This window comes from Salvelinus alpinus, chromosome 5, assembly GCF_045679555.1.
Source record: "Salvelinus alpinus chromosome 5, SLU_Salpinus.1, whole genome shotgun sequence".
Lineage (NCBI taxonomy): Eukaryota > Metazoa > Chordata > Actinopteri > Salmoniformes > Salmonidae > Salvelinus > Salvelinus alpinus.
The window spans coordinates 46843869-46869518 of record NC_092090.1 but is presented as its reverse complement, the minus strand read 5'-3'; the positions used below and the strand labels follow the sequence as shown (position 1 = coordinate 46869518).

Genomic DNA, 25650 nt, shown 5'->3' with positions numbered 1-25650 from the left:
TTCTGATAAAATAAAAAAGAGCCCTACTAACTTCCAATAGACCCTTCCCAATCACCAAAATCCCTTCCAAACCCCACCAACCTCAATGACCCTACACTTCAATCTTTCCCTCTCTTCAACATACTTACAACAATGTAACACATGCTCCACCATTTCATAACCATACACTCCTGAGACAAACCATTCACATGCTTGCCAACCAGCTGTAATGACGAGTTCAATGTCCTAGGCGCAATGGCGCAAACACCTCCTCTTCCTTCCTAATCAGACCTATGAATCTTGGTCCACCGACCTTTCTTTAGAGGGCATATTCTGTAAATGCCGGCTCTTGGGCTCAGAGTCCCATCACTTCTGCCACACATCTATCAAAATGGCTCTAATCTTACATTTCGCCTCACCTCTAACCAGTGGAACATTAGTATCAATTATATATTGTTTTAAAGCTCTTTTGGCTAACTGGTCTACAATTTCATTCTCTTCCACACCCGATGGGCTGGGACAGAGCAGAATCTCACTACCACACCCAGTCTCTCAATTCTGCATAATAACCTTATTACTTCCAATAGTAGGCCACTCCTTTTAGATTTTCCAGATGATAAACAATTCAATACAGACAGGGAACTAACCCAATAAGCTAATAACTATTTTTCCCACGCTTCGTGGGCGACCGTTGTTGATGTGTGCAGAGGGTCCCTGGTTCGCGCCCGTGTCGGGGCGAGGGGACGGTTTAAAGTTATACTGTTACATTGATGCTGTTGACCCGGATCACTGGTTGCTGCGGAAAAGGAGGAGGTTGAAAGGGGGGTGAGTGTAACGGATGTGAAATGGCTAGCTAGTTAGTGGGTACGCGCTACTAGCATTTCAATCAGTTACGTCACTTGCTCTGAGACTTAAGTAGGGTTTCCCCTTGCTCTGCAAGGGCCGTGGCCTTTGTGGAGCGATGGGTAACGATGCTTCGTGGGCGAGAGTTGTTGATGTGTGCAGAGGGTCCCTGGTTCGCGCCCGTGTCGGGGCGAGGGGACGGTTTAAAGTTATACTGTTACACATGCCATCACAATTTACTGGAGCTACCGGTGGCTGAAAACACAATCATCGCGGGATGAACGAGTGACACATATCCGGGCAAGGGCGAGCCATTAAAAAAAAAAGATCCTTCCTTTTTTTATTTTTATTAACAACAAATCAATACAGGAAATACACGTGGGTATTTGCAAGTTTATTCTCGTCAGACGGCATCAGAAGTGTCCAATTCATTTGAGGGCTGTAGGTTTGTCTTTTAAGTGTTTGGACTGAAGCCATTGTTTCCTTTTGATTTAACCAGGCAAGTAAGTTAAGAACAAATTCTTATTTACAATGACTGCCTACCGGGGAACAGTGGCTGCCTTATATTTAACTGCCTTATTCAGGGGCAGAACGACAGATTATTGTTTAATCTTTTTCTATGGCTTTCGGTAGCCAAAGCAATGCTCCTTTTCGCCGCCTGGAGGATGAGCATGGTTCCAAACCACTATGACAAACCACCATGACCTCGGTGATCTAACATGGAAATACTTTCTTTATGACCGTGTTTTCTTTCTGCTTGCATTTCGTATTTATATTTCGATGTGTATTGTCTGTAATTTATGTAATCCAGGGCTCATCTGTAGAAGAGACATTGGTCTCAGTATGACTCCCTGATAAAATAAAGGTTAAACAAATTAAAATAAAACCATGGCAGGAATGATAACGTTTTCTTAAATCCCCACATATTCCAGATATACTGCCGCGTTCAAAACAACTGGGAGCTTGGAACTCGGAAATAACCGACTTCAGTGCGTTCAAAACAATTTGGAACTCGGAAAAAAACGAAATTGGATTTGAACGGTCCAAGATTTGAACGGTCATCTAATTTGGAATGCCAACTCCGGAACTCGGGCCTCTTTCTATATCTCCGACATGAAGATCACCGAGTTCATAATTTGATGGATTTGACCTCGTATTTTTCCGAGTTCACAGTTGTTTTGAATGCAGCATACATTGCGACCCCTCTTCAAAATGGAGCGAGTTTACAAATTGTCGTCGTGACGTCGTGTGCTATCGATCAGAAGGTTTTGGACACGGCCGGGGGTGGTGCAGGTAAATGTGTCATTCGTAATAATGTATTCCTTTTAGTTGTGTCTAGTTGTGTGTCAACTCTGACAAATCTTTGTTGCGTCGGGTGAAATGTATTTATACCTATTTCCTGCTCAAGTCACATGATTGACTACACCAACCGTGCAGCAGTACTTCGTGGGGTCTGTCTGGCTAGTCGCTACGAAACGGGGTAACTATCGGTTACAAACTCAGGCAAGCCACCAATTCTGACTTTTTGTGTTGATTAGGATAGTTTGTCTTGATGCCAGTTTAGACATGATACAGTTGTCTTTTTCGGTCTACTGGAATAGCTAGCTGACGAACTTGGTAGCTAGAATCCACCACCAGCCAGAGTTAGCGTGCTAAGCCTGTCTATTAGTTTACTGAACGAGCTAACATTAGCTAGCTAGTAAGCGCTTTTCTAATTAACTAACTATAGAAAAACAGCGCACGACGAGCCACAGAAGACCATAGCTAAAGCTATGGCTAACAGCTGAAACGTGAAGTGTTTGTAAAGTTAAATGAGCTGTGCCTAGCTTGCTGCGTTAACAACTTGCTAACAAGTTAGCTAGCTACTATTAGTTACCTAGCTAACGCTACCTATTTAGCCAGCTAACGTCAACATTACTGATGTCATCAGGAAACAATCTAGTTAGCTGACTTGATTGCGAAATAGTACGTTGGGATCTTGCCATAGATTGCAACTTAACTTCAATAGCAGGACAGTGTTAGGCATACGTTAGCTAGGCACAACTTCATATGTACATTTTAGCCATTTAGCAGACGCTCTTATCCAGACCGAAGAGCAATTAAAGTACATTGGCCGATTGTTCACCTAGCCGGTTCGGGGATTTTCCCAACGCTCTTTATCGCTGGGCTACTCTGCCGCTAAATTTGACATCAAAGATGATGGTGATTAATGGAGCCTGTGCTCAACTTTAAAGACAGAATTCTTACAGTTGTGTTTTTGAACATGGGAAGTTCAATGTGATGCATAGCTAGCAGATTGTAACGGGCTAACAGCCTTTATTTAACTAGGCAGGTCAGTTATGAACATCTTTCATTTCAATGACGGCCTAGGAACAGTGGGTTAAATGCCTTGTTCAGTGGCAGAACAACAAATTTTTACTTTGTCAGCTCGGGGATTCGATCTTGCTTTCGGTTACTAGTCCAACGCTCTAACCACTAGGCTACCTGCCGCCATACAGGGCAGGTACTGTTTGGTTTAGCACAGAGTTTAATCAACCGAAACTTGGTGACACTATCTTCATTTTCGATTTGGCCAAACACGTATCTTGTAAAATGTCTGTCTAGTTGCAGGTGGTTCATTTGAATTTAGAAAATGCTCTGTTAAAATGTTTTGCTCCATGAAGTAAACCAACAATGTGTACGCTGCCATCTTGTCCATTTAAAAAAAATCTAATCTCAAATTTTATTGGTCACATATTTAGCAGATGTTATTGCGGGTCTAGTGAAATGCTTGTGTTCCTAGTTCCAACAGTGCAGTAATATCTAACAATATACACATCTGAAATTAAATAAGGGAATTAAGAAATATATAAATATTAGGACGAGCAATGTCGGAGTGGCATTGACTAAAATACAGTATAGTTGACTACAGTATACAGATATGAAATGAGTAAAGCAGTATGTAAACATTATTAAAGTGACCAGCGGTTCTATGTATATAGGGCAGCAGCGTCTAAGGTGCAGGGTTGAGTAGCTGGCTAGTGATGGCTATTTAACAGTAATGGCTTTGAGAGAAGCTGTTTTTTCAGTCTCTCGGTCCCGGCTTTGATGTACCTCTACTGACCTTCTGGATGATAGCGGGGTGAACAAGCTGTGGCTCGCGTGGTTGATCTTTTTGGCCTTCCTGTGACATTGGGTACTGTAGGTGTCCTGGAGGGTGGGCAGTGTGCCCCTGGTGATGTGTTGGGCAGACCGCATCACCCTCTGGAGAGCCCTGCAGTTGCGGGCTGTGTAATTGTCGTACCAGGCGGTGATACAGCCCGGCAGGATGCTCTCAATTGTGCATCTGTAAAGTATGTGAGGGTCTTGGGGGCAAAGACAAAGTGCTGTTGTGCCGCCTTCACCACTCTGTCTGTGTGGGTGGACCATTTCAGATCATCAGTGACGTGTACACCGAGGAACTTGAAGCTTTCCACCTTCCACTGCGGTCCTGTCAATGTGGATAGGGGCCTCCTCTCTCTGCTTTTTCCTGAAGTCCACAATCAGTGCCTTCGTTTTGAGGGAAGAGGTTATTTTCCTGGCACCACTCTGCCAGGGCCCTCACCTCCTCCCTGTAGGCTGTCTTGTTGGTAGTCAAGCCTACTACTGTTGTCGTCTGCAAACTTGATTGAGTTGGAGGCGTGCATGGCCACGCAGTCATGGGTGCACATGGAGTACAGGAGGGGGCTGAGCACGCACCCTTGTGGGGCTCCAATGTTGAGGATCAGTGAAGTGAGATGTTTCCTACCATCACCACCTGGGGGTGACCTGTCAGGAAGTTCAGGACCTAGTTGAGCTTGGCGGATACAATGGTGTTGAAGGCTGAGCTAGGGGAAAGGGGGATACCTAGTCAATTGTCCAACTGAAATGTGTCTTCCGCATTTAACCCAACCCCCTCTGAATCAGAGAGCTATAGTCAATGAACAGCATTCTTACATAGGTATTCCTCTTGTCCAGGTGGGATAGGGCGGTGTGCAGTGCAATGGCATCTGTATCTATTGGGGCGGTATAAGCAAATTGAGGGTCTAGGGTCGCGGGTTAGTTAAAGGCGATTATGATCCTTGACTAGTCAAAGCACTTCATGATGACAAAAGTGAGTGCTACGGTTATGTAGTTCAGCTACCTTTGCATTCTTGGGTACAGGAACAATGGTGGCCATCTTGAAGCATGTAGGGACAGACTGGGTTAGGGAGAGATTGAATATGTCCATAAACGCACCAGTCAGCTGGTCTGTGCATGCTCTGAGGACGCGGCTAGGGATGCCGCCTGGGTCGGCAGCCTTACTAGTGTTAACGCGCATAAATGTCTTACTCACGTTGGCCATGGAGAAGGAGAGCCCACAGTCCTTGGTAGCGGGCCGCGTCGATATCATTGTTAGCCTCAATGCGTGCGAAGGTGTTTAGCTTGTCTGGGAGCAAGACGACAGTGTCCACAACGTGGCTGGTTTTCCCTTTGTAATCCGTGACTGTCTGTAGACCCTGCCACGTACGTCTCGTGTCTGAGCCGTTGAATTGTGACCACTTTGTCTCTGTACTGACGTTTTGCCTGTTTGATTGCCTTATTGTAGTTATTTGACCATGGTTAAATGCGGTGGTTTGCGCTTTCAGTTTAGCACAAATGCAGCCATCTATCCATGGTTTCTGGTTTGGTAGGTTTTAAGTCATTGATTGAGACAAGTGTGTCCACCCCTTCTATAAGATTATAGCAGTCCGCGAACAAACGTTAGAGGTGCATGCCACCTACTGTAGTGTGTAGTCAATCGCAGCTTACAGACTAAATGAATAAAGAAACATTAAGAGAAACTAAACCCTCTTACCTAATCCTGTACTATTAAGAAAAAAGAGGCCAGCTAACTTCTCACAAACCCTCCCCCATCCCCCAAATCCCTTCCATCCCTGTCCAACCTCAATAACCATACACATCAATCTTTCCCTCTTCCACATACTGGTACTTAGAACAATACATAAACGCATGCTTCACACGGCAGGTAGCATAGTGGTTAGAGCGTTGGGCCAGTAAACAAAAGGTTGCTGGCTCGAATCCCTGAGCTGGCAAGGTAAAAATCTGTCGTTCTGCCCCTGAACAAGGCAGTTAACCAATTGTTCCTAGGCCTTCATTGAAAATAAGAATTTGTTCTTAACTGACTTGCTTAGTTAAATAAAGTAAAAAAAACAAAAATACACTCCAGTGGGTCCACCCCAAAGTGCAGTATGCCATTATGACACTCACCTGTTTCGATCAATGACAGAATATTTGAATTAGACAAGATGGTGACGTACACATTGTTGGATTACTTCATGAAGGAAAACATCGACTTCTTTTAATAACTGAATTTAGAAAATGCTCCAACGAACCACCTGCAACTGGACACTGACTTTTTAGAAGGTACAGTGCATTCGGGAAAGTATTCAGACCCCTTCACCTTTTCCACATTTTGTTAAGTAACAGCCCAAAATGTATTTTTCTTCCCCCTCATCAATATACACACACACTACCTCATAATGACAAAGCAAAAACGGGTCACATTTACAAAAGTATTCAGACCTTTTACGCAGTACTTTGTTGAAACACCTTTGTCAGCGATTACAGCCTCGAGGCTTCTTGTGTATGACGCTACAAGCTTGGCACAGCTGTTTTTGGGGAGTTTCTCTCATTCTTCTCTGCTGATCCTTAAGCTCTGTCAGGTCTCTCCAGAGATGTTCAAGTCCGGGCTCTGTGAGCCATTCAAGGACATTCAGAAACTTGTCCCGAAGCACTCTTGTGTTGTCTTGGCTGTGTGTTTAGGGTCGTTGTCCTGTTGGAAGATGAACCTTCGCCCCAGTCTGAGGTCCTGAGCACCCTGGAGCAGGTTTTCATCAAGGATCCTGACTAGTCTCTGTCCCTGCTGCTAAAAAAACATCCCCACAGCATGATGGTGCCAGGTTTCCTCCAGACGTGATGCTTGGCATTCAGGGTAAAGAGTCAATCTTGGTTTCAGCAGACCATAAAATCTTGTTTCTCATGGTCAGAGTCCTTTGTGCCTTTTGGCAAACCAAGTGGGCTGTCGTGCTTTTCACTGAGTGGCTTCCATCTGGCCAGTCTACCATAAAGTCCTGATTTGGTGGAGTGCTGCAGAGATGGTTCTCCCATCTCCACAAAAGAACTCGGGAACTCTGTCAGCGTGACCATCGGGTTCTTGGTCACCTCCCTGACCAAGGCCCTTCTCCCCCGATTGCTCAGTTTGGCTGGGCGGTCAGCTCTAGGAAGAGCCTTTGTGGTTCCTAACTTCTTCCATTTAAGAATGATGGAGGCCACTGTTTTCTTGGACCTTCAATGCTGCAGAATTGTTTTAGTACCCTTCCCCAGATCTGTGCCTTGACACAATCCTGTCTCGAAGCTCTACGGACAATTCCTTCGACCTCACGGCTTGGTTTTTGCTCTGACATGCATTGTCAACTTCGGAACCTTTTATATAGACCGGTGTGCCTTTCCAAATCATGTCCAGTCAATTGAAGTTACCACAGGTGGACTCCAATGAAGTTGTAGAAACATCTCAAGGATGATCAATGGAAACAGCATGCACCTGAGGTCAGTTTAGTCTTGTGGAAATGGGTCTGAATACTTAAATATAACAGAAATAGCTTATTTATATAATACTTTTTGTAAAAATGTCAAATCTGTTTTTGCTTTGTCATTATGGGGTATTGTTTATTTAATCCATTTTAGAATAAGGCTGTAACGTAGCAAAATGTTGGGAAAAGGGGCGTGTTCTGAATATTTTCACAATGCACTGTACATGTTTGGCCAACTTGAGAATGAGGATAGTATCGTTATGGTTGGTCTAAAGTTCTCTGTGCTACTCCAAACAGTACCTATCCTGTAACTGCTAATTGAGCATCACATCATCCCTTTATTAGCTAGCAAAGCAAGTGATTGTGTCCAATTCTACCTGGGTGTGTGGGGAAATTTAATTTGAAGTTACTTTTCTTTCCTCAGTGGGTCAACAGAGGCTAAACTCATAAGAATAGAATGACTAGTTCTGTACCTTAAATTCCCTGAAATGTGATTCTGGATAGTCAATCTGCTAACGTTACTGTATCTTCCTTTCACACACTGTTTTCGGTGCTGAGTATGGAATACTTTTGCTTAACCAGTAGAGTTACATCTACTGATGTGACATTCAGGAGAAAAATTAAAGTTACACCCAATTTGCTTACTGGCACTAGATGTTCTACTGTGATGGAACTCTGTCTTCTGCTGCCTTTCACTGTGAGATTGTACATACACACACACTCACATGCATGCTCACCATCAAAGGAGGTACTGAAACTTGGACATAAGCAACTGTTTTTTTTTATTAATGCTTTGTATGGTATCTTCACCATTGTTCAGTAACAATCCCATGTTTACAAGTGAGGGGATTGTTCCATATAGTTCTCATGACAGGCTTAGAATAAAGTACAGAATAAAATAGGTTAAAGGGCATATTCCTAACTTCCTACCTCAATGTCCACTCAAGCCATGGTAATAAATTCATCTATTTATGACCAAAATGATATCTTCCAGGTTTTTGAATTAGGCCTCTTCAGGAATCAATGGGTGTATATCATGAATAAAAAAAATGGATGTAGTAAATGCAGATTTCCCATTTTAAGATTTTAAAATGTATTGTGAATGCCTCCTATGATTTAAATTCTACCTGTCTTTGATAACAGTAGCACTCATTCCCTGGACAAAGGTACCTGACAAGCTCAACAGAACATTGGACTTGAGTGAGGTGACTTTAGGTCAGTGGCCCACAGCCCAAAGAACCTTATTCACCCAGTCAACTCAAGCTTTCAAACCAGCTGCAGCTTTCCTGTCCTCTAAAGTGGAAATTGTTAGCCTAGGACACAGTACATTTGAATAGGCAAAAAGTCTTTAATGAACAATCCTTCCTTTTCATCTCAACGGCAGCCCAGCCTCTTGTTTTGCCATAACTCTTAGAAATGGGCTGGGAGAAATTTCGGCCTAATCACTCTCACATTCATAGATAGTGCTATGGATACGACTGACAGTCCATGATATCAAAAAGCTAGTTTTAAACTTGTTTAAAAACAATGGATTAAAACAACTATAGCCTATTTGGGGTTGTCAGTAGTGATGGGGGGGGTAGATGGTTACATATCACAACATTATTTCAATAATTTGTCCCAAGAATCGATTTGTAAAAAGCAGTGGTGTGAAAATACTACTTCATTAGTTTTTTGGAGGTATCTGTACTTTACTATGTGTTTATTTTTTAAATCTCCCAATTTCATGGTATCCAATTGTCCCATCGCTGCAACTCCCTTACGGACTCAGTAGAGGCGACGGTCGAGAGCCGTGCGTCCTCCGAAACACGACCTGCCAAGCTGTACTGCTTCTTAACACAATGCCCGCTTAACCCGGAAGCCAGCCGCACCAATGTGTCGGAGGAAACAACACTGTACAGCTGGCGACGAAGTCACCGGCCCACCACAAGGAGTCGCAAGAGCGCGATGGGACAAGGACATCCCAGCCAGCCAAACCCTCCCCTAACCCGGACGACGCTGGGCCAATTGTGCGCCGCCTCATGGATCTCCCGGTCGGCTGCGAGACAGCCTGGGATCGAACCCGGGTCTGTAGAGAGCCCTGAGATGTGTTGGCAGCTGCAAAAGCTATTCTCATTGAGCGTGGCAACATACTTTTAACGTTTTATCCACTCCCTGTCCTTCGCTGTTGTAATCTGGGAAGACGTAATGTTCCCAAACTGGAGATTTAAACTAGTTCCTGGCTGCGCCTCACAAAAGCAGTTTCAAATTCGGCAATTAAGATTTAGACTTTTGATTACAACGTGCTTTGCTTTAATGGAATAGCCTGAAATGTTTTTTTTCAGCTCTGTTTTACTCGAGGCATAGGCCTGCAACACGGCATAGCCTATAGGCCTCGTGTTATTTTAATTTTGTAAATATATATATTTTTATATTGGTTTGGGTTCACAATGAGGACAGACCTGAGGTCTCTGTACCAAACAGTTCCGTACAAATAGTCTACTTTTACACCCTAACTTGTGATTTGTTAGTTCTGTTAACTAGCCTACTTTAGGCCCCTTTTTTGGTGTGTTTGTGAGAAGTGGCTGGTTAGACACACTCCAAGAGGGAAAGACTTGAGTAGCACAAGGCCCTATGGGGATTTCAGAGCCATGCAAATGACCGATAGTTACCTCTCCTGTGTTCCCATTTTCACCCTGCCTCCCCTCAATCCCTCTTTCTGTTTCTCTCTGACTCCCACAGAGTGTTGACAAGCAGAAGGGTTTGTTTCTCTGAAGATATTATTGTCGCAAAACTTCCACGTGACAGAGGGATTTTTTTTTTTTTTTTTGTGGAACACACAGGTCTGTCCTTAAAGCTGTTCATCTGTCAATGCCAGGGTAGCAGCCACATTGAATGAGGTTTCAGTCTCACATGGGGAAGATGGACAGATCATAACAATTACTTTAAAGGTATGTTGAACCCCAGTTGCCCAATTCAACTGTCTCTCTGGTAAATCTCCTAAACACACTGACACACAATTCACTTGTGCCGCTCAAACGAGTAACAGGTCTATGCTAAGTCTGTTTTTTTGTTTTTTAAAAACATTTTATTATGCCTACATTTGCTAAAATGTTTGATTCAATTAATGTCAATGGTATTGTAAGTCGCTCTGGATAAGAGCGTCTGCTAAATGACTTAAATGTAAAATGTAAATGTCATATCTGAAGACAGGGCAGACGGCAATCAGCTGAAAGTGTTTTACATTATAGTAATTTAGCAGACGCTCTTATCCATAGTGATTTACAGGAGCAATTACAGTTAAGTGCCTTGCTCAAGGGCACATCAACAGATTTTGGGCCTAATCGGCTCGGGGATTCAAACCAGCAAACTTTCGGTTACTTGCCCAACGCTCTTAATCTAGGCCACCTGCCGTCCTGCTTTTTTTCTTAGTTGATCATGTTTGAACAATGCTGATGAAGGAAAGGAGTTGAAGTTGTTTTTGTTGCAGGTACAGCCAACTAGTGTCAAAATTATACAATCATTAGTTTTGGGGCTATACAGTTTGTTTACACTTACGTTGTTTACGTAAACAAGTAAAGTAAGCTTTGGGTTCTGATGGGGACAGTTGAACTAAGCTCATGAGGCATTTATATATTAAAGGATCAGTTGGTATCAATTGTTCTACAAATAGAGTACAATTCACATCCCTTTATTTTAAAGCATGTTAGATTAAATGAAGCGCCCTTCAATATAGACCACATGGAACGTAATTATTTTTAAAAATGTATGAATAAAGACAGCATTTTTGTAATGTTTTTCAGACTTCTAGAAAGATTTCAACCCACTTAACCTCAATGTCTCCTAAATCTTCAACATCACTGTAAAGCCCTAGTTATGGGCAGTTCCACAGTAATGGATTTGCGCCGAGACCCTTAAAATGGATACCAATCAAAAACATTAATCTTAAACTCTATGCTCAAGGACTACTTTTAAGAATTGACCCAGGACATTTTATAAAAACACATTTACTCAAACTGTGCAGATGTCAAGTTTAGTAGCAATTTCAGTAACAAAAGTCATCACGTTTTCCTAAAAATGTTAAATAACTGCTCCAAATTTAAGATTCAAAGATGTCTGCAGAAAGAATGGGGTGACAACTGACATGACACGTTGAACATCTCAGTTGGTTATTGAACTACAGTAAGTGAAGTGGATTTATTCCCGGTAACAGAATTGTGCTAATGGAATTTCATCATGGGTCCCTGATCTATACTACACAGAATTGCATAATTATGGATATGAATGTCATTCTCTTCATGGTGACGTATCCTTAATAGCTTCACAAAGGTAAAAATATGCAATATCCTCCTTTGCATATTTGGGTATTATTCTACACTGTTGTCTATTTATTTTAATGAGCTCTGGCACCATGCAAGACCAAATTTGGTTTTGGACAGGACCAAATCCGAACCAATTATAAACGTCTGTTGCACAAGTTTGGACATCAAAGTACAGCACACTTTAGCTCAGTAGATTACAGTAAAGTATAGTACACTACATAATAGTGTACTCAACATGGGTTGTGTTAACGCACAATTAAGCATTTTTCACACTGAAAAAATGTAGCCGCTCAAGAAATATCTTGCTGCGTTTTGATAACTCGGATCTAAAATGCAACATAGTAAGCGCTAATCAGTCGCACTTCTCCACTCGGATGAGAATTCACAAATGGGCATTTTATCAGCAGACAACGCTCTGACTGTGTAGCTACTTTTCTAGGTGTAACCTACTTGTCTCCTTTTCTCCGGTAATATGCAAGATGAACGTTAAGCTAAACATTACAAAATGTAGCTGGCTACGTTCTTTCTATGATGAACATTAGAAATATGACGGCCGTGAATAGTTTCGACAAAGAATACCTAGGTTTATTTTCATTTGTAAGCTCGTTTACCTGTGGCTGCTATAAATAGCGTTGCACTTCTGTTATCTGATGAAAATGAAGCTAATTTCTGCCGAATGTGTTGCACTAATGTATTTTCTGTGAAGAAACACTATAGTTGCACTCCCCTGATCACCCTATTGAAGCAGAAAAACACTGACTTTCAATATATAACGCGGGTGAAATGGTTTAAAATGCAGATTTTTTGTTGTGAAAGGTCAGCGTTTTGAAAATGCAGATTTCTGAACTCTAATGCAACCCCTGCTCAACTCTAGTGTGCTCTACTGTGTTCTATACTAAACTCTACTCCACTCTATTCTACTGAACTATACTCGTAAAGTACTGTACTTTTCTTTAGTGTACTATACTCATTGTACTGTTCAAACTTTTGAAACCTGGACATCCATGATTGGTTCAGATTTGGACCGGACCAAATCTGAACCAATCATGGGCGTCTAGATTTGGGCCAAATTTAAGGCCAATTAAGGACCAAAAAACGTTTGGATGTTGAAATTAATGCCAGGTGATGGACCGACAATTTCAACTACAGTTGAATGAATAAATGAAAAGCTAAAATGTCTTGTCAAGTATTCAACTCCTTTTGACAAGAGTAAAAAATAGCTTAAGTTGCATGGACTCTGTGTGCAATAATAGTGTTTAAGCAGATTTTTGATTGACTGATCTCTGTACCCCACACATACAATTATCTGTTAGTCCTTCAGTCGAGCAGTGAATTTCAAACTCAACCACAAAGACCAGGGATGTTTTCTAATGCCTTGTGAAGAAGGGCAACTATTTGGTTGATGGGTAAAAAGCAGACATTGAATATCCCTTTGAGCATGGTTAAGTTATTAATTATACTTTGGATGGTATATCAATACACCCTGTCACTACAAAGATACTTCTTAACTCAGTTGCCAGAGAAGGAAGTAAACTGCTCAGATTTAGCCATGAGGCCAATTGTGACTTTAAAATACACTGCTCAAAAAAATAAAGGGAACACTTAAACAACACAATGTAACTCCAAGTCAATCACACTTCTGTGAAATCAAACTGTCCACGTAGGAAGCAACACTGATTGACAATACATTTCACATGCTGTTGTGCAAATGGAATAGACAACAGGTGGAAATTATAGGCAATTAGCAAGACACCCCCAATAAAGGAGTGATTCTGCAGGTGGTGACCACAGACCACTTCTCAGTTCCTATGCTTCCTGGCTGATGTTTTGGTCACTTTTGAATGCTGGCGGTGCTTTCACTCTAGTGGTAGCATGAGACGGAGTCTACAACCCACACAAGTGGCTCAGGTAGTGCAGCTCATCCAGGATGGCACATCAATGCGAGCTGTGGCAAGAAGGTTTGCTGTGTCTCAGCGTAGTGTCCAGAGCATGGAGGCGCTACCAGGAGACAGGCCAGTACATCAGGAGATGTGGAGGAGGCCGTAGGAGGGCAACAACCCAGCAGCAGGACCGCTACCTCCGCCTTTGAGCAAGGAGGAGCACTGCCAGAGCCCTGCCAAATGACCTCCAGCAGGCCACAAATGTGCATGTGTCTGCTCAAACGGTCAGAAACAGACTCCATGAGGGTGGTATAAGGGCCCGACGTCCACAGGTGGGGGTTGTGCTTGCAGCCCAACACCGTGCAGAACGTTTGGCATTTGCCAGAGAACACCAAGATTGGCAAATTCGCCACTGGCGCCCTGTGCTCTTCACAGATGAAAGCAGGTTCACACTGAGCACGTGACAGTCTGGAGACGCCGTGGAGAACGTTCTGCTGCCTGCAACATCCTCCAGCATGACCGGTTTAGTGGTGGGTCAGTCATGGTTTCACTGTATTATTGACTGTATGTTTGTTTTACTCCATGTGTAACTATGTGTTGTTGTATGTGTCGAACTGCTTTGCTTTATCTTGGCCAGGTCGCAATTGTAAATGAGAACGTGTTCTCAATTTGCCTACCTGGTTAAATAAAGGTGAAATAAATAAAAAATAAAATAAATAAATGGTGTGGGGTGGCATTTCTTTGGGGGGCCGCACGGCCCTCCATGTGCTCGCCACAGGTAGCCTGACTGCCATTAGGTACCGAGATGAGATCCTCAGACCCCTTGTGAGACCATATGCTGGCGCGGTTGGCCCTGGGTTCCTCCTAATGCAAGACAATGCTAGACCTCATGTGGCTGGAGTGTGTCAGCAGTTCCTGCAAGAGGAAGGCATTGATGCTATGGACTGGCCCGCCCGTTCCCCAGACCTGAATCCAATTGAGCACATCTGGGACATCATGTCTCGCTCCATCCACCAACGCCACGTTGCACCACAGACTGTCCAGGAGTTGGCGGATGCTTTAGTCCAGGTCTGGGAGGAGATGCCTCAGGAGACCATCCGCCACCTCATCAGGAGCATGCCCAGGCGTTGTAGGGAGGTCATACAGGCACTTGGAGGCCACACACACTACTGAGCCTCATTTTGACTTGTTTTAAGGACATTACATCAAAGTTGGATCAGCCTGTAGTGTGGTTTTCCACTTTAATTTTGAGTGTGACTCCAAATCCAGACCTCCATGGGTTGATAAATTTGATTTCCATTGATAATTTTTGTGTGATTTTGTTGTCAGCACATTCAACTATGTAAAGAAAAAAGTATTTAATAAGAATATTTCATTCATTCAGATCTAGGATGTGTTATTTTAGTGTTCCCTTTATTTTTTTGAGCAGTGTAGTTGATTGGCTTTGATGGGAGAAAATCTAGTCAAAATTATAATGCGCAAAAATAGCCTAAGAAATAGGTTAAAATACCAGAGATTCTTACGTGGCCCATTTTATATTAGGCTAGTTGTATTATTGGACTATATCAGCCAACAGGGTAGATTTAGTTTGAAAGAGGAGTTGGGGCGAAATATAGGAGAGTGGACACTTTCTTGACTTAAGCTACATGTTGTATAACTTTTAGGTGCATTTTTGCATAAGTTGTGGCGGCAGGTAGCCTAGCGGTTAGTTGGGCCAGTAACACAGGTTGCTGGTTCGAATCCCCAAGCCTACAAGGTGAACCTGTCTGTGCCCTTGATAAGAGCATATGCTATAAATGACAAAATGTGAACCGGATGATTTTCAAGAAGTGTAAAATGTATTTCCAGTCGGTGTTGGAGTCTATTTAAACTATACCCTGTCATATTTAGGAAGTTAGACGAGTGCTGTGCTTCCGCATCCTATATAGCCTAGTCTACAGGCTATTTAATTGTGACCACACGTATAGGCGCACTTGATCTGGCACGCTTTCTACTTTTTCACTTTATGGCATTTTCCTTTAAATAAAGTGGTCTATTGGCTCTTATATTAATTATTTGATATTATTATTTTATTACCCCCAGGTGCAGATTTGATTTCGTAATGACAAGCTGCTGTGCAGAAGATGTCCACACTGTCTGCGACTGATATCACAGATGTTGGTCATGGTAAGAGAGCCCCGTGTTTTAGTCATGATCTGATTAGGTCCTTGAACTGTTGAGATGTAAATTTACATTAACTCCCATTCATCAGCTGGGTTCTCAGTCGAACCCGCGTGTCATTACACTGATTGGGAGCACTGACATTGTAGGTCACGCCACAAAGTACACTACAGAATTTGTATCATTCTAGTGACAATTTTAGATCATTATTTAAGAATACAGATGAAAAGAACTTGAACTGGCTTCTTGTATTGAAAATATAAAATGTTTAAATAAATGAAATGGCTTAGTATGATTACTTTCTTACCTTTTCATAATCCAAAACGCATCCGTTTCAGGGATGTGAAGTATTACTATATTGTTTGTTTTCAACCTCCTAGAACCAATAGTGTAACAGGAAGACGTTGCTGTTTGTATACATTGTCGTAGAACCTAGCGTTACCAGCCGATCGGCAGTAAAACATCTACTTTATATGCTTCAAGTTGTGTTAATTTTATTTAGTCACCCTTATTCTGCCCAGCCTACAAGGGTAAAACATCTATTGGAGTTTTGAGGATTATTTACACCAGCGATTCTCAACTGAAGGTTTTGAATGGGTCGTGGGTAAAATACAATAGTACTCCTATTTGAACTTAAACCAGGTATGTGGAGTGTTAATGTACTCACTACTGTAAGTCGCTCTGGATAAGAAATTACACATGTAAATGTTTTAATAATTTAATCTCAACAATTTTCATTTAATCACAATATTTTCAATGTAGAGCTATTAGCAGTGCTATTTTTGGTAGATTTGTGGTCTCAAACCAGTGAGGTCATTAATAATATGGGCATAATTTTATTATTGACATTGAAAGAGGTGGAAAGGATCTTCCCTTGTCATATAATTGCAACATTTACTATCAATATAGCATAAAAAAATTGTTTTCCAGATTGTATTTTGGTGAATCTTTTTCGTGGTGTGAATATTGGGTCGCTACTGAGACAACCTGGTTCAATTTGGGTCAAAACCAGTTGACAACCACTGATCTACACAATTAACATTACTCATTTACTCATTACTCAATATGTTTTTGATTGGATGTTTTTGCGTGTTTGATTGGATACCCTACAATGTGTGTTTCTATTTATTTGTTTTACCTTTTATTTCACTAGGCAAGTCAGTTAAGAACAAATTCTTATTTTCAATGACGGACTAGGAGAAGTGGGTTAACTGCCTTTTTTCAGGTGCAGAATGACAGATTTTTACCTAGTCGGCTCGGGGATTCGATCTTGCAACCTTTCGGTTCCTAGTCCAATGCTCTAACCACTAGGCTACCTGCCGCCCCGTATCACAGGTGAGGTATTTGACGGGGCCCCAGAGCTGCAGCTGGACTGCCTCTGCAGTGGTGACGACCGCAGCAGTGCAGAAATGAAGCATGAGGGCAACCTCCTCCCCCTGGAACCACCTGACCATGTAGGGTTTTCCAGCCCCCCCCAGAAAGGGCCTTCCTCACTAGCTGAGAAGAGCAGCCCACTGCCCATGGAGCCCAGCGACATCAAGGCTGACCCCGCCGGCAGCATGCCTGCCAATACAGGTGCGCGTGTTTTTGTATTTTGGTTTGATTTAACCTTTGTTTATCCAGAAATTCTCATTTGAGTTCAAGATACCTATTTTGTGAGGGAGACCTGACACCTGTGTGTTCAGTGACGTCATCAAACCAGTCGGACTGGTCCAAGCATCAGTCTAATCCGTCTCATCTTATATATTTAGAGTACATGCCTATATTTCCCCAGATAGTTCCATATAGTATATTGACAGTACATGTATGCATTTACTATTTTCTCTGAAATTTGCATATCTATTGATAGTACATACATTTTATAATTTCCAGAGGGCCAGCCGGTGAAGAGGAAGAAGGGTCCAGCCCCCAAGATGCTGGGGAACGAGGTGTGCAGCGTGTGTGGGGACAAGGCCTCAGGCTTCCACTACAATGTGCTGAGCTGCGAGGGCTGCAAGGGCTTCTTCCGCCGCAGCGTAATCAAGAGTGCCCAGTATTCGTGCAAGAACAACGGCCGCTGTGAGATGGACATGTACATGCGCCGCAAGTGCCAGCAGTGCCGGCTGCGCAAGTGCCGTGAAGCGGGCATGCTGGAGCAATGTGAGTTGTTTAAAAAAAAAAATATATATATATATACACCTTTATCTTCAATAACACCTGTGCTTTTTTAGACCTTTTCCTTAGATCTGTCGGGAAATGTAGCGGTTTTGCAAAAAAAAAAGAGAAGATGATCTATTTTAAATGTAGAGATACTGATTGGAGATGGCTCTGCAAGATCTCTATAAAAAGCTGAAGTACATCATTGAAATTGACCTCCCAAACTATGGTAGTACTTATTTTTCCTACTTTTCATTACTGTGCTGCTTGTGTTCCTGGCACCCCCAGGCGTTCTCTCAGAGGAGCAGATCCGAGTGAAAAAGATGAAGAAGAACGAAGAAGAGACTGCACGCACGTCTGCGGTGGTGACCCCCACCCCGGTGCCGGAGGTGGTCCCGCTGGCGCCCGAGCAGTTGGAGATGATCGAGAAGCTGGTGGCCATGCAGAAGCAGTGCAACAAGCGCTCGTTCATCGACCGGCCCAAAGTCACGGTGATTGTCTCTGAGTGTCCCAATCCTTTGACGCCATAGGGCAAACTACTAACATATGTTATCTTAAACAGTTTTGATTTATATACAGTTGCACTAATGTAAGAATTGGTATGAAATCGTCATCTTGATATGGAGGTGGAATACAACATTTCTGCATTCCACAACACCTCCGCATGTTCAAAGACATGTTAGCCAAGAATACTGCAAAAAATATTGTTACTGTTGAATTTTGGCCAAATTAACTGTCATCCAGACAATTTTTGGTAGTTCAGCAGCTCTGAGCACATGTTGAAATTTCTGCATTGTATTAGGTGTTTTTCTTTTCTTTTAAATTATTGATGAATTGAATCATTTGTTCATTAATCTATTGATGTCTTTGTCTCCATCTAATTTCCAGCCGTGGCCCCAGAGTCAGGACCCCCAGAACAGGGAGGTGCGGCAGCAGCGCTTTGCCCACTTCACTGAGCTGGCCATCATGTCGGTCCAGGAGATAGTGGACTTTGCCAAGCAGTTGCCTGGCTTCCTAGAGCTCACCAGAGAGGACCAGATTGCCCTGCTGAAGACCTCAACCATTGAGGTGAGTCATCGTTTTTCTAGTGTATTACTCTTTCCCCTCATTCTCAAACAGGTTTGTTAAAGTGGTAAATACAGTAATAACAAATGCCGGCTTTATATTGTCTTTCGCCTATTAACCCCCCCACTTCTAGTCAGGACCACTGGGAGGGGGGAATCATGTCTGGCTCAATAGCATTATGTTTGTTTTCAGGATCACATGTCTCAATATGTCAAGTAGATTATTTACTTTGCACAATGTTTCTCACTTGATCCCCAGTCACTGAGATGTGCCTTGTTTTTCGGCAGATCATGCTGCTGGAGACATCGCGGAGATACAACCCTGCCATTGAGAGCATCACGTTCCTGAAGGACTTCAGTTATAACAAGGAGGATTTTGCCAAAGCAGGTGAGATGTTCATGATCCACATTCAAGCTCCAATCAGTCAAAATCAAGCTGCTCGCCTTCAACTCCCTCCTGTTCTATACTCCAGGGGCTCCCACCCTTTTTCCCCCCAGGGTCCCCCTTTTAACATCATTTTTTTAAAATAAAGTAATTTATGTTTTGAAGGTCATTTCCTGCAATTCCATGTAGTTTAACAAGATTCATGACATATTTTAGGTAGGCTTTTCTGGATAGTACATGATTTCAGTTTTGATGTCTTCACTATTATTCTACAATGTAGAAAATAGTAAAACATTAAACACCCTTGAATAAGTAGGTGTGTCCAAACTTTTGACTGGTACTGTGTGTATATACACTACCGTTAAAAAGTTTGTTCACGTAGAAAAGTACTCGTTTTTGAAAGAAAAGCACTTTTTCCCATTAAAATAACATCAAATTGATCAGAAATACAGTGTAGACGTTGTAAATGACTATTGTAGCTGGAAACAGCAGATTTTTTTTTTAATGGTGTAGAGGCCCATTATCAGCAACACTCCTGTGTTCCAGTAGCACGTTGTTAGCTAATCCAAGTTTATAATTTTAAAAGGCTACTTGATCATGAGAGAACCCTTTTGCAATTATGTTAGCACAGCTGAAAGCTGTTGTCCTGATTTTAAAGAAGCAATAAAACTGGCCTTTAGACTAGTTGAGTATCTGGAGCATCAGCATTTGTGGGTTTGATTTAACAGCTCAAAATGGCCAAAAACAAAGACCTTTCTAATCAAATTCGTCAGTCTATTCTTGTTCTGAGAAATGAAGGCTATTCCATGCGAGAAACTGAAAATCCCGTACAACGCGGTGTACTACTCCCTTCACAGAACAGTGCAAACTGGCTCTAACCAGAATAGAAAGAAGTGAGAGGCCCCGGTGCACAACTGAGCAAGAGGACAAGTACATTAGAGCGTCTAGTTTGAGAAACAGATGCCTCACAAGTCCTCAACTGGCAGATTCATTAAATAGTACCCGCAAACACCAGTCTCAACAGTGAGGAGGCGACTCCGGGATGCTGGCCTTCTAGGCAGAGTTCCTCTGTCCAATGTCTGTGTTTTGCCCATCTTAATCTTTTCTTTTTTTTTGGTCAGTGAGATATGGCTTTTTCTTTGCAACTCTAATGATCAATTAGCCTTTTAAAATGTTAAACTTGGATTAGCTAACACAACGTGCCATTGCAACACAGGAGTGATGGTTGCTGATAATGGGCCTATGTAGATATTACCTAAACATCAGCCGTTTCCAGCTACAATAGTCATTTACAACGTTAACAGTGACTAGACTGTATTTCTGATAAATGTTATGTTTTTGTAATGAACTAAAAAATGTGCTTTTCTTTCAAAAACGAGGACATTTCTAAGTGACCCCAAACTTTTGAACGTGTGTGTGTATATATATCCCTCAAATCAAGGAAGATCCTGCACCCCCTCAAGGAAACTTTGGCTCAACCCTTGCCATACTCTGTAGAGATATTGACCTTTTACCCTTAACCCATATTTGTTCCTCTGTCTGTATTTCCCTCTCCTCTCTCATCCCCCTCAGGGCTGCAGTTGGAGTTTATCAACCCCATCTTTGAGTTCTCCAAGGGCATGAATGACCTGCACCTGGACGAGGCGGAGTATGCTTTGCTCATCGCCATTAACATCTTCTCTGCAGGTCAGAGGTCAAGTGGTATGCTAGTGTGGAACAGAGCCCATATGCAAGGTCCCTTTATTACAAAGGTCTGGACATCGTCGTAATCATTAGGGATTCACTGATGTGGATATTCTGGGCCGATACCAATATAAAATATTCTATGCAATATCGATTTTTAAGCTATCAGCCGATACCAATATTGTCACTGACATATTGTGCATCTCTAGTAATCATATGCGGAAGCGTCCCGAAAACAAACAAATTCATGGGAACAGCGCCGTTTTCAAAGATTCTACAGGGTTTCAGGTGAAAATATGACCAGTGGTCAGGAAATTATGTAATAAGGTGGCTGTAGATATTTTGAAAAACTTTTCAATAAATAGAATGACAGTTAATGATACAGTGCCTTCAGAAAGTATTCATACCCCTTGACCTATTTAAAATGGACTGAATATATTATCTACACAATACCCACATAATGACTAAGTGAAAACCAAGTTTTTAGAAAATGTAGTAAATTTATTGAGAAATGAAATACATATATCTAATTTACATAACTATTCACACTCCTGAGTCAATACATGTTAGAAACACCTTCGGCAGCGATTTACAGCTGTGAGTGTCTGGGTAAGTCTCTACGAGCTTTGCACACCTGGATTGTACAATATTTGCACATTATTACAAAAATTCTTCAAGCTCTGTCAAGTTTGTTGAATCATTGCTAGACAGCCATTCAAGTTTTGCCATCGATTTTTAGGCCTATAAAACTGTAACTAGGCCACTCAGAAATATTCAGTCATCTTGGTAAGCAACTCGTTTATATTTGGCATTGTGTGTTAGGTTGTTGTCCTGCTGAAAGGTGTATTTGTCTCCAAGTATCTGTTGGAAAGCAGACTGAACCAGGTTTTCCTCTAGGATTTTGCCTGTGCTTAGCTCTGTTTCTTTTTATCCTAAAAAGGTGTGAACACCTTCTGAAGGCACTGCATGCGTTTGCTGAGGAGTCTATTTTCACTGAGTGAATGGTAGCGGCACGGAAAGTTCACAAGTTATTTTCACTCGCCTCGCTGGTCTCTTTGCCTAAATGCGAAAGAATTCTAAACAAAGAGTATGGAATATCAAAATTTTAATGTCTTGACCTGGGTACTACAAAGACCTTCCCCATATGTAGAAAGTAATATTCAACATATCTATGCATTGTATTAGGTATAAAACATTCAGCTGTATTCGTATGTTTCCCAGACCGGCCCAATGTGCAGGACCATGAACTGGTGGAGCGACTGCAGCAGCCGTACGTGGACGCACTTCGTTCTTACATCATGATAAAGAGACCAAACGTGAGTGCCCTAGTTATATATATGATTTAACTTGTACAAGCCGCCATGTGTAGGTTGAGGATTCAGTTGTCACACACACACACACACCCTTGAGTCCAATTCCGTTTTCAATTCCAGTCGGTACAGGAAATATATTGAAATGCAGGTCATAAGTGGGAAAATCCAAATAGAAAGTAATATGAAAATGTTATGTTTAAAAATACAAAATGTAATGGTCCCCAACACTGAATTATGAATGGGGTTAAATTAACCTCTTCCTTTTAGGATCACCTGATGTTTCCACGCATGCTCATGAAGCTGGTCAGCCTCCGCACCCTCAGCAGCGTCCACTCTGAGCAGGTCTTCGCCCTGCGCCTCCAGGACAAGAAGCTCCCGCCGCTGCTATCTGAAATCTGGGACGTCCACGAGTGACTCCGCTTGATGCCCTCACGGAACTCTGCTGCGCTTCGCAGACGTGTACTTGGATGGACACTAACATTGGGTCTGTCTTTCAAGTATTGAAAAAAAGACTTGAGAATGAAGCGATGCCTCCCAGGCTACCCAAACACGACGAATCAAACCTACAGATTGGTTGCCGGATTGGAGGAACATTTTTATTTTTTTATGTCTTCAGTGCAGTTTGGCAGGATATTGATGGCCCTCTGTCCTGCAGACTGGGACACTAATCTCATGGGGGAGGTTGGGGCATAGAAATAGAATGAATATAATTGGTATTTCTATGGGTTGAGGATTGTGCACACCTGATTTCTGTCCCTCGCTCATTCCGTTGTATTAAAGGTGAGACGGCTTGTGGTGAGATTGTGCTGCCATGGTCAGTTTGGCTCAGACTTGCTAGCCAGTGTTAACCATTAAATCTATTGATATCTGTTGATAGTCAGTCTCGTGATAGACATACCTTTAACGACAATTGCCATGAAGCTTCAATTGCCATGAAGCTCCACTCTCAGATCCACATCATCGATGATAACCCCATAGTGAAATTAAATGGAAAAATACATGTTATAGCCCTGTGTTGCGATGGGATAGGATATAGAGGTATTTTAACTGCTGCCCAATGTTAAGGAATGTCTTATTGGTGTCCAGATGTATGTTAGAATGGTAGGTCACCTGCTTGATACTGTTGCGATTTTAGCAGTTTAAAATTCAGCCATCTGATTTGTTCTCCTCTTGGAAGGAACAGGAAAGCAATTCTGATTGGTGTTGAATTGTTTATGGTAAAGTGATTGGAAGTGTTGGTATAGAGATGCGTAGTCTACCACTTCCAAGCGCAGGGCCCCCACCAACCATTTGTAAATGCACTCAAACATTGATTTCCATGTACAAAGTATATATTACTATGACAAAATATATATATTTAGTATGCCCACAAGTGAAGACATCCATACGAAATGACTGTACAATCAACACTCACTAACGCACAAGCAAGCGGTGATTTTATTTTTAAGCATGACTGGGTATGTGACGGACAAGCTGAGACCTTATACACTGGAACAACTTCAATGCTACGCTAGGTTAGCTTAGGCTATGGGTGGGGGCACAAAAAAACTGAACTCATGCAGTAGTGGCTTGTGGGTCTGCTTACCCACAATCTGTCCCGCCTACCTTGCGAACAAAACATTTTAGTGCTCCTCCCTCATGACAACACATTTTAGTTTTAAAGTTAATTTCCTGCAATTCTACACATTTTGCCTTCGGGCGGAGGCAAATGTTTGCAGTTTTTAATAACGGATTTATCAACCGGTCGGTAATTCGACCAGGCTTACTACAAGTTTGGTAAATGTAGCTGGCCGCTAGACTATCTAATTAAGCTGACCTAGGCTAATTGACTGCTGATGCACAACCAAATTTTTAAATTGCACTTTGTCTTTTATTATTGTAACTCGCAACAGTAAGTTGAGACCCCATCCCTGGTCTAGTCATATGTACGGTCCTCCACCAAATCAGCATGATTCAAGACATTGAGTTGCAACTTCGTCTAAAATGTGCTTTGCATCCCACAATAGTTGGAATAGCAAAATAAGTAAAATTGTGCTCCTTGTGTGGGCACTGCAGTACTTTCTTCAACGGTAACATTTCTGGGTTACACTTTATAACTTCAATGAATAAACCATTGTAAATGTTTAAACGCTTATATACATCTGTGAATGTCGACTAATAATTAAATACTCAATCGTTTTGAAACTTTATAAATGGTTATTCGTGAATGTTATTATAGTCTTACCCATTTGATTACTAATAGGCCATTTATAACGTTTCACTCGACTAAGCTCTCTTATTCATCTGTTTTTTTTCATGATGCTGTTTCTACCACAGTCCTTTGTATGATGATGACTTCTCTAATGTGACACTTTTATTAAACAATCGATCAGAAGGAATTAGAGAAGGAAATGTTTTTTTGTTGCGATTTCCGAGTGACAGTTTTGTCCATTCCTTACCTTACAACTCAAATCAGTGTGAAATAGAGGAGAGTTGAGGACTCCGAGACAAAATGGGGAGATTTATTAGAAGTTGCATAATATGTCAAAGTAGCACAGAGATAAGGGAGTAAGATATATATGGAACAATTACTCGATGGAGCTTTCAGTTATGAGAAGAAAAGCAATGTAATTATTTAAAAAATATGATCATGTGTAATATCAGGGTTGGTGGTCTCCTATTTATCGTCCAATGTCAACCATCAGGTTATTATGGCTATTTGTTTTATTTAGTTTGGGTTGATATTGAGACTGTCTTTGATGGAGCTGACTCATAACCTGAAGATGGATCTTCTACACTATTCAAAGGGTTTGCTCTTCCCTGTGAATGTGTGTGGAGCCATCTATTTTCAATTACTCTTGAGACAAATGTCAAAACTATACAATCCCACTTTTCCTATTTCCCCCCCCCCCCCCTTCAATATGTAACTCATACCAGCGAATGATTGTCTGCATTTTTAAATTACATGATTTCAGTATTTTCAATATTAATAGAAAACTAAGCATTAACACAAGGTATGCGATTAATGGTATGGGGTCTTAGGTCTAAATTATGTTTTCATTTTGGAATACACAATGTTCATTGAAATTATTGTTAATACTGTTGGTAACTGAAAGTGGATTGTAATAGAATTTACGACATTCTGGTGTGCAGAACTAATTTAATTCCCTTCTCTACATCTTAAAGGGTGAAGCTGTAAACGATATTGACATAGAAATGCAAACTTATTTGAATGTTTTTTAACACTTTAGGACCTTCTATATTCTTTTATATGTATAAATTAAAACATTACAAAAATATTGTAGCCTATTGCCAGATTATGTTTCCGAAACAAACATTTTCCCGATTTTGTTCTATT

The 25650-nt window shown here is 41.7% G+C and overlaps 1 protein-coding gene across 14 annotated transcripts; it reads left to right on the top strand.

The window, feature by feature from the left end:
• Positions 1 to 1447: 1447 nt before the first annotated feature.
• LOC139575054 (oxysterols receptor LXR-alpha-like) lies at positions 1448 to 25591 on the top strand. Of its 14 annotated transcripts, none has more exons than XM_071400014.1 (12): positions 1450 to 2115; positions 2231 to 2302; positions 10214 to 10321; positions 15655 to 15738; positions 17068 to 17307; positions 17605 to 17871; positions 18157 to 18365; positions 18757 to 18936; positions 19221 to 19320; positions 20890 to 21018; positions 22222 to 22316; positions 22581 to 25591. In XM_071400014.1, exons 4-12 carry the CDS (start codon positions 15696 to 15698, stop codon positions 22725 to 22727), a joined length of 1410 nt encoding a protein of 469 aa, XP_071256115.1. In that variant the 5' UTR covers positions 1450 to 2115; positions 2231 to 2302; positions 10214 to 10321; positions 15655 to 15695; the 3' UTR covers positions 22728 to 25591. The 14 variants fall into 14 exon arrangements, with proteins under 14 accessions (XP_071256116.1, XP_071256117.1, XP_071256115.1 ...); XM_071400010.1 differs by having other exon boundaries at positions 2231 to 2325; XM_071400011.1 differs by having other exon boundaries at positions 1451 to 2115; positions 2231 to 2325; positions 10113 to 10321.
• Positions 25592 to 25650: the final 59 nt, after the last annotated feature.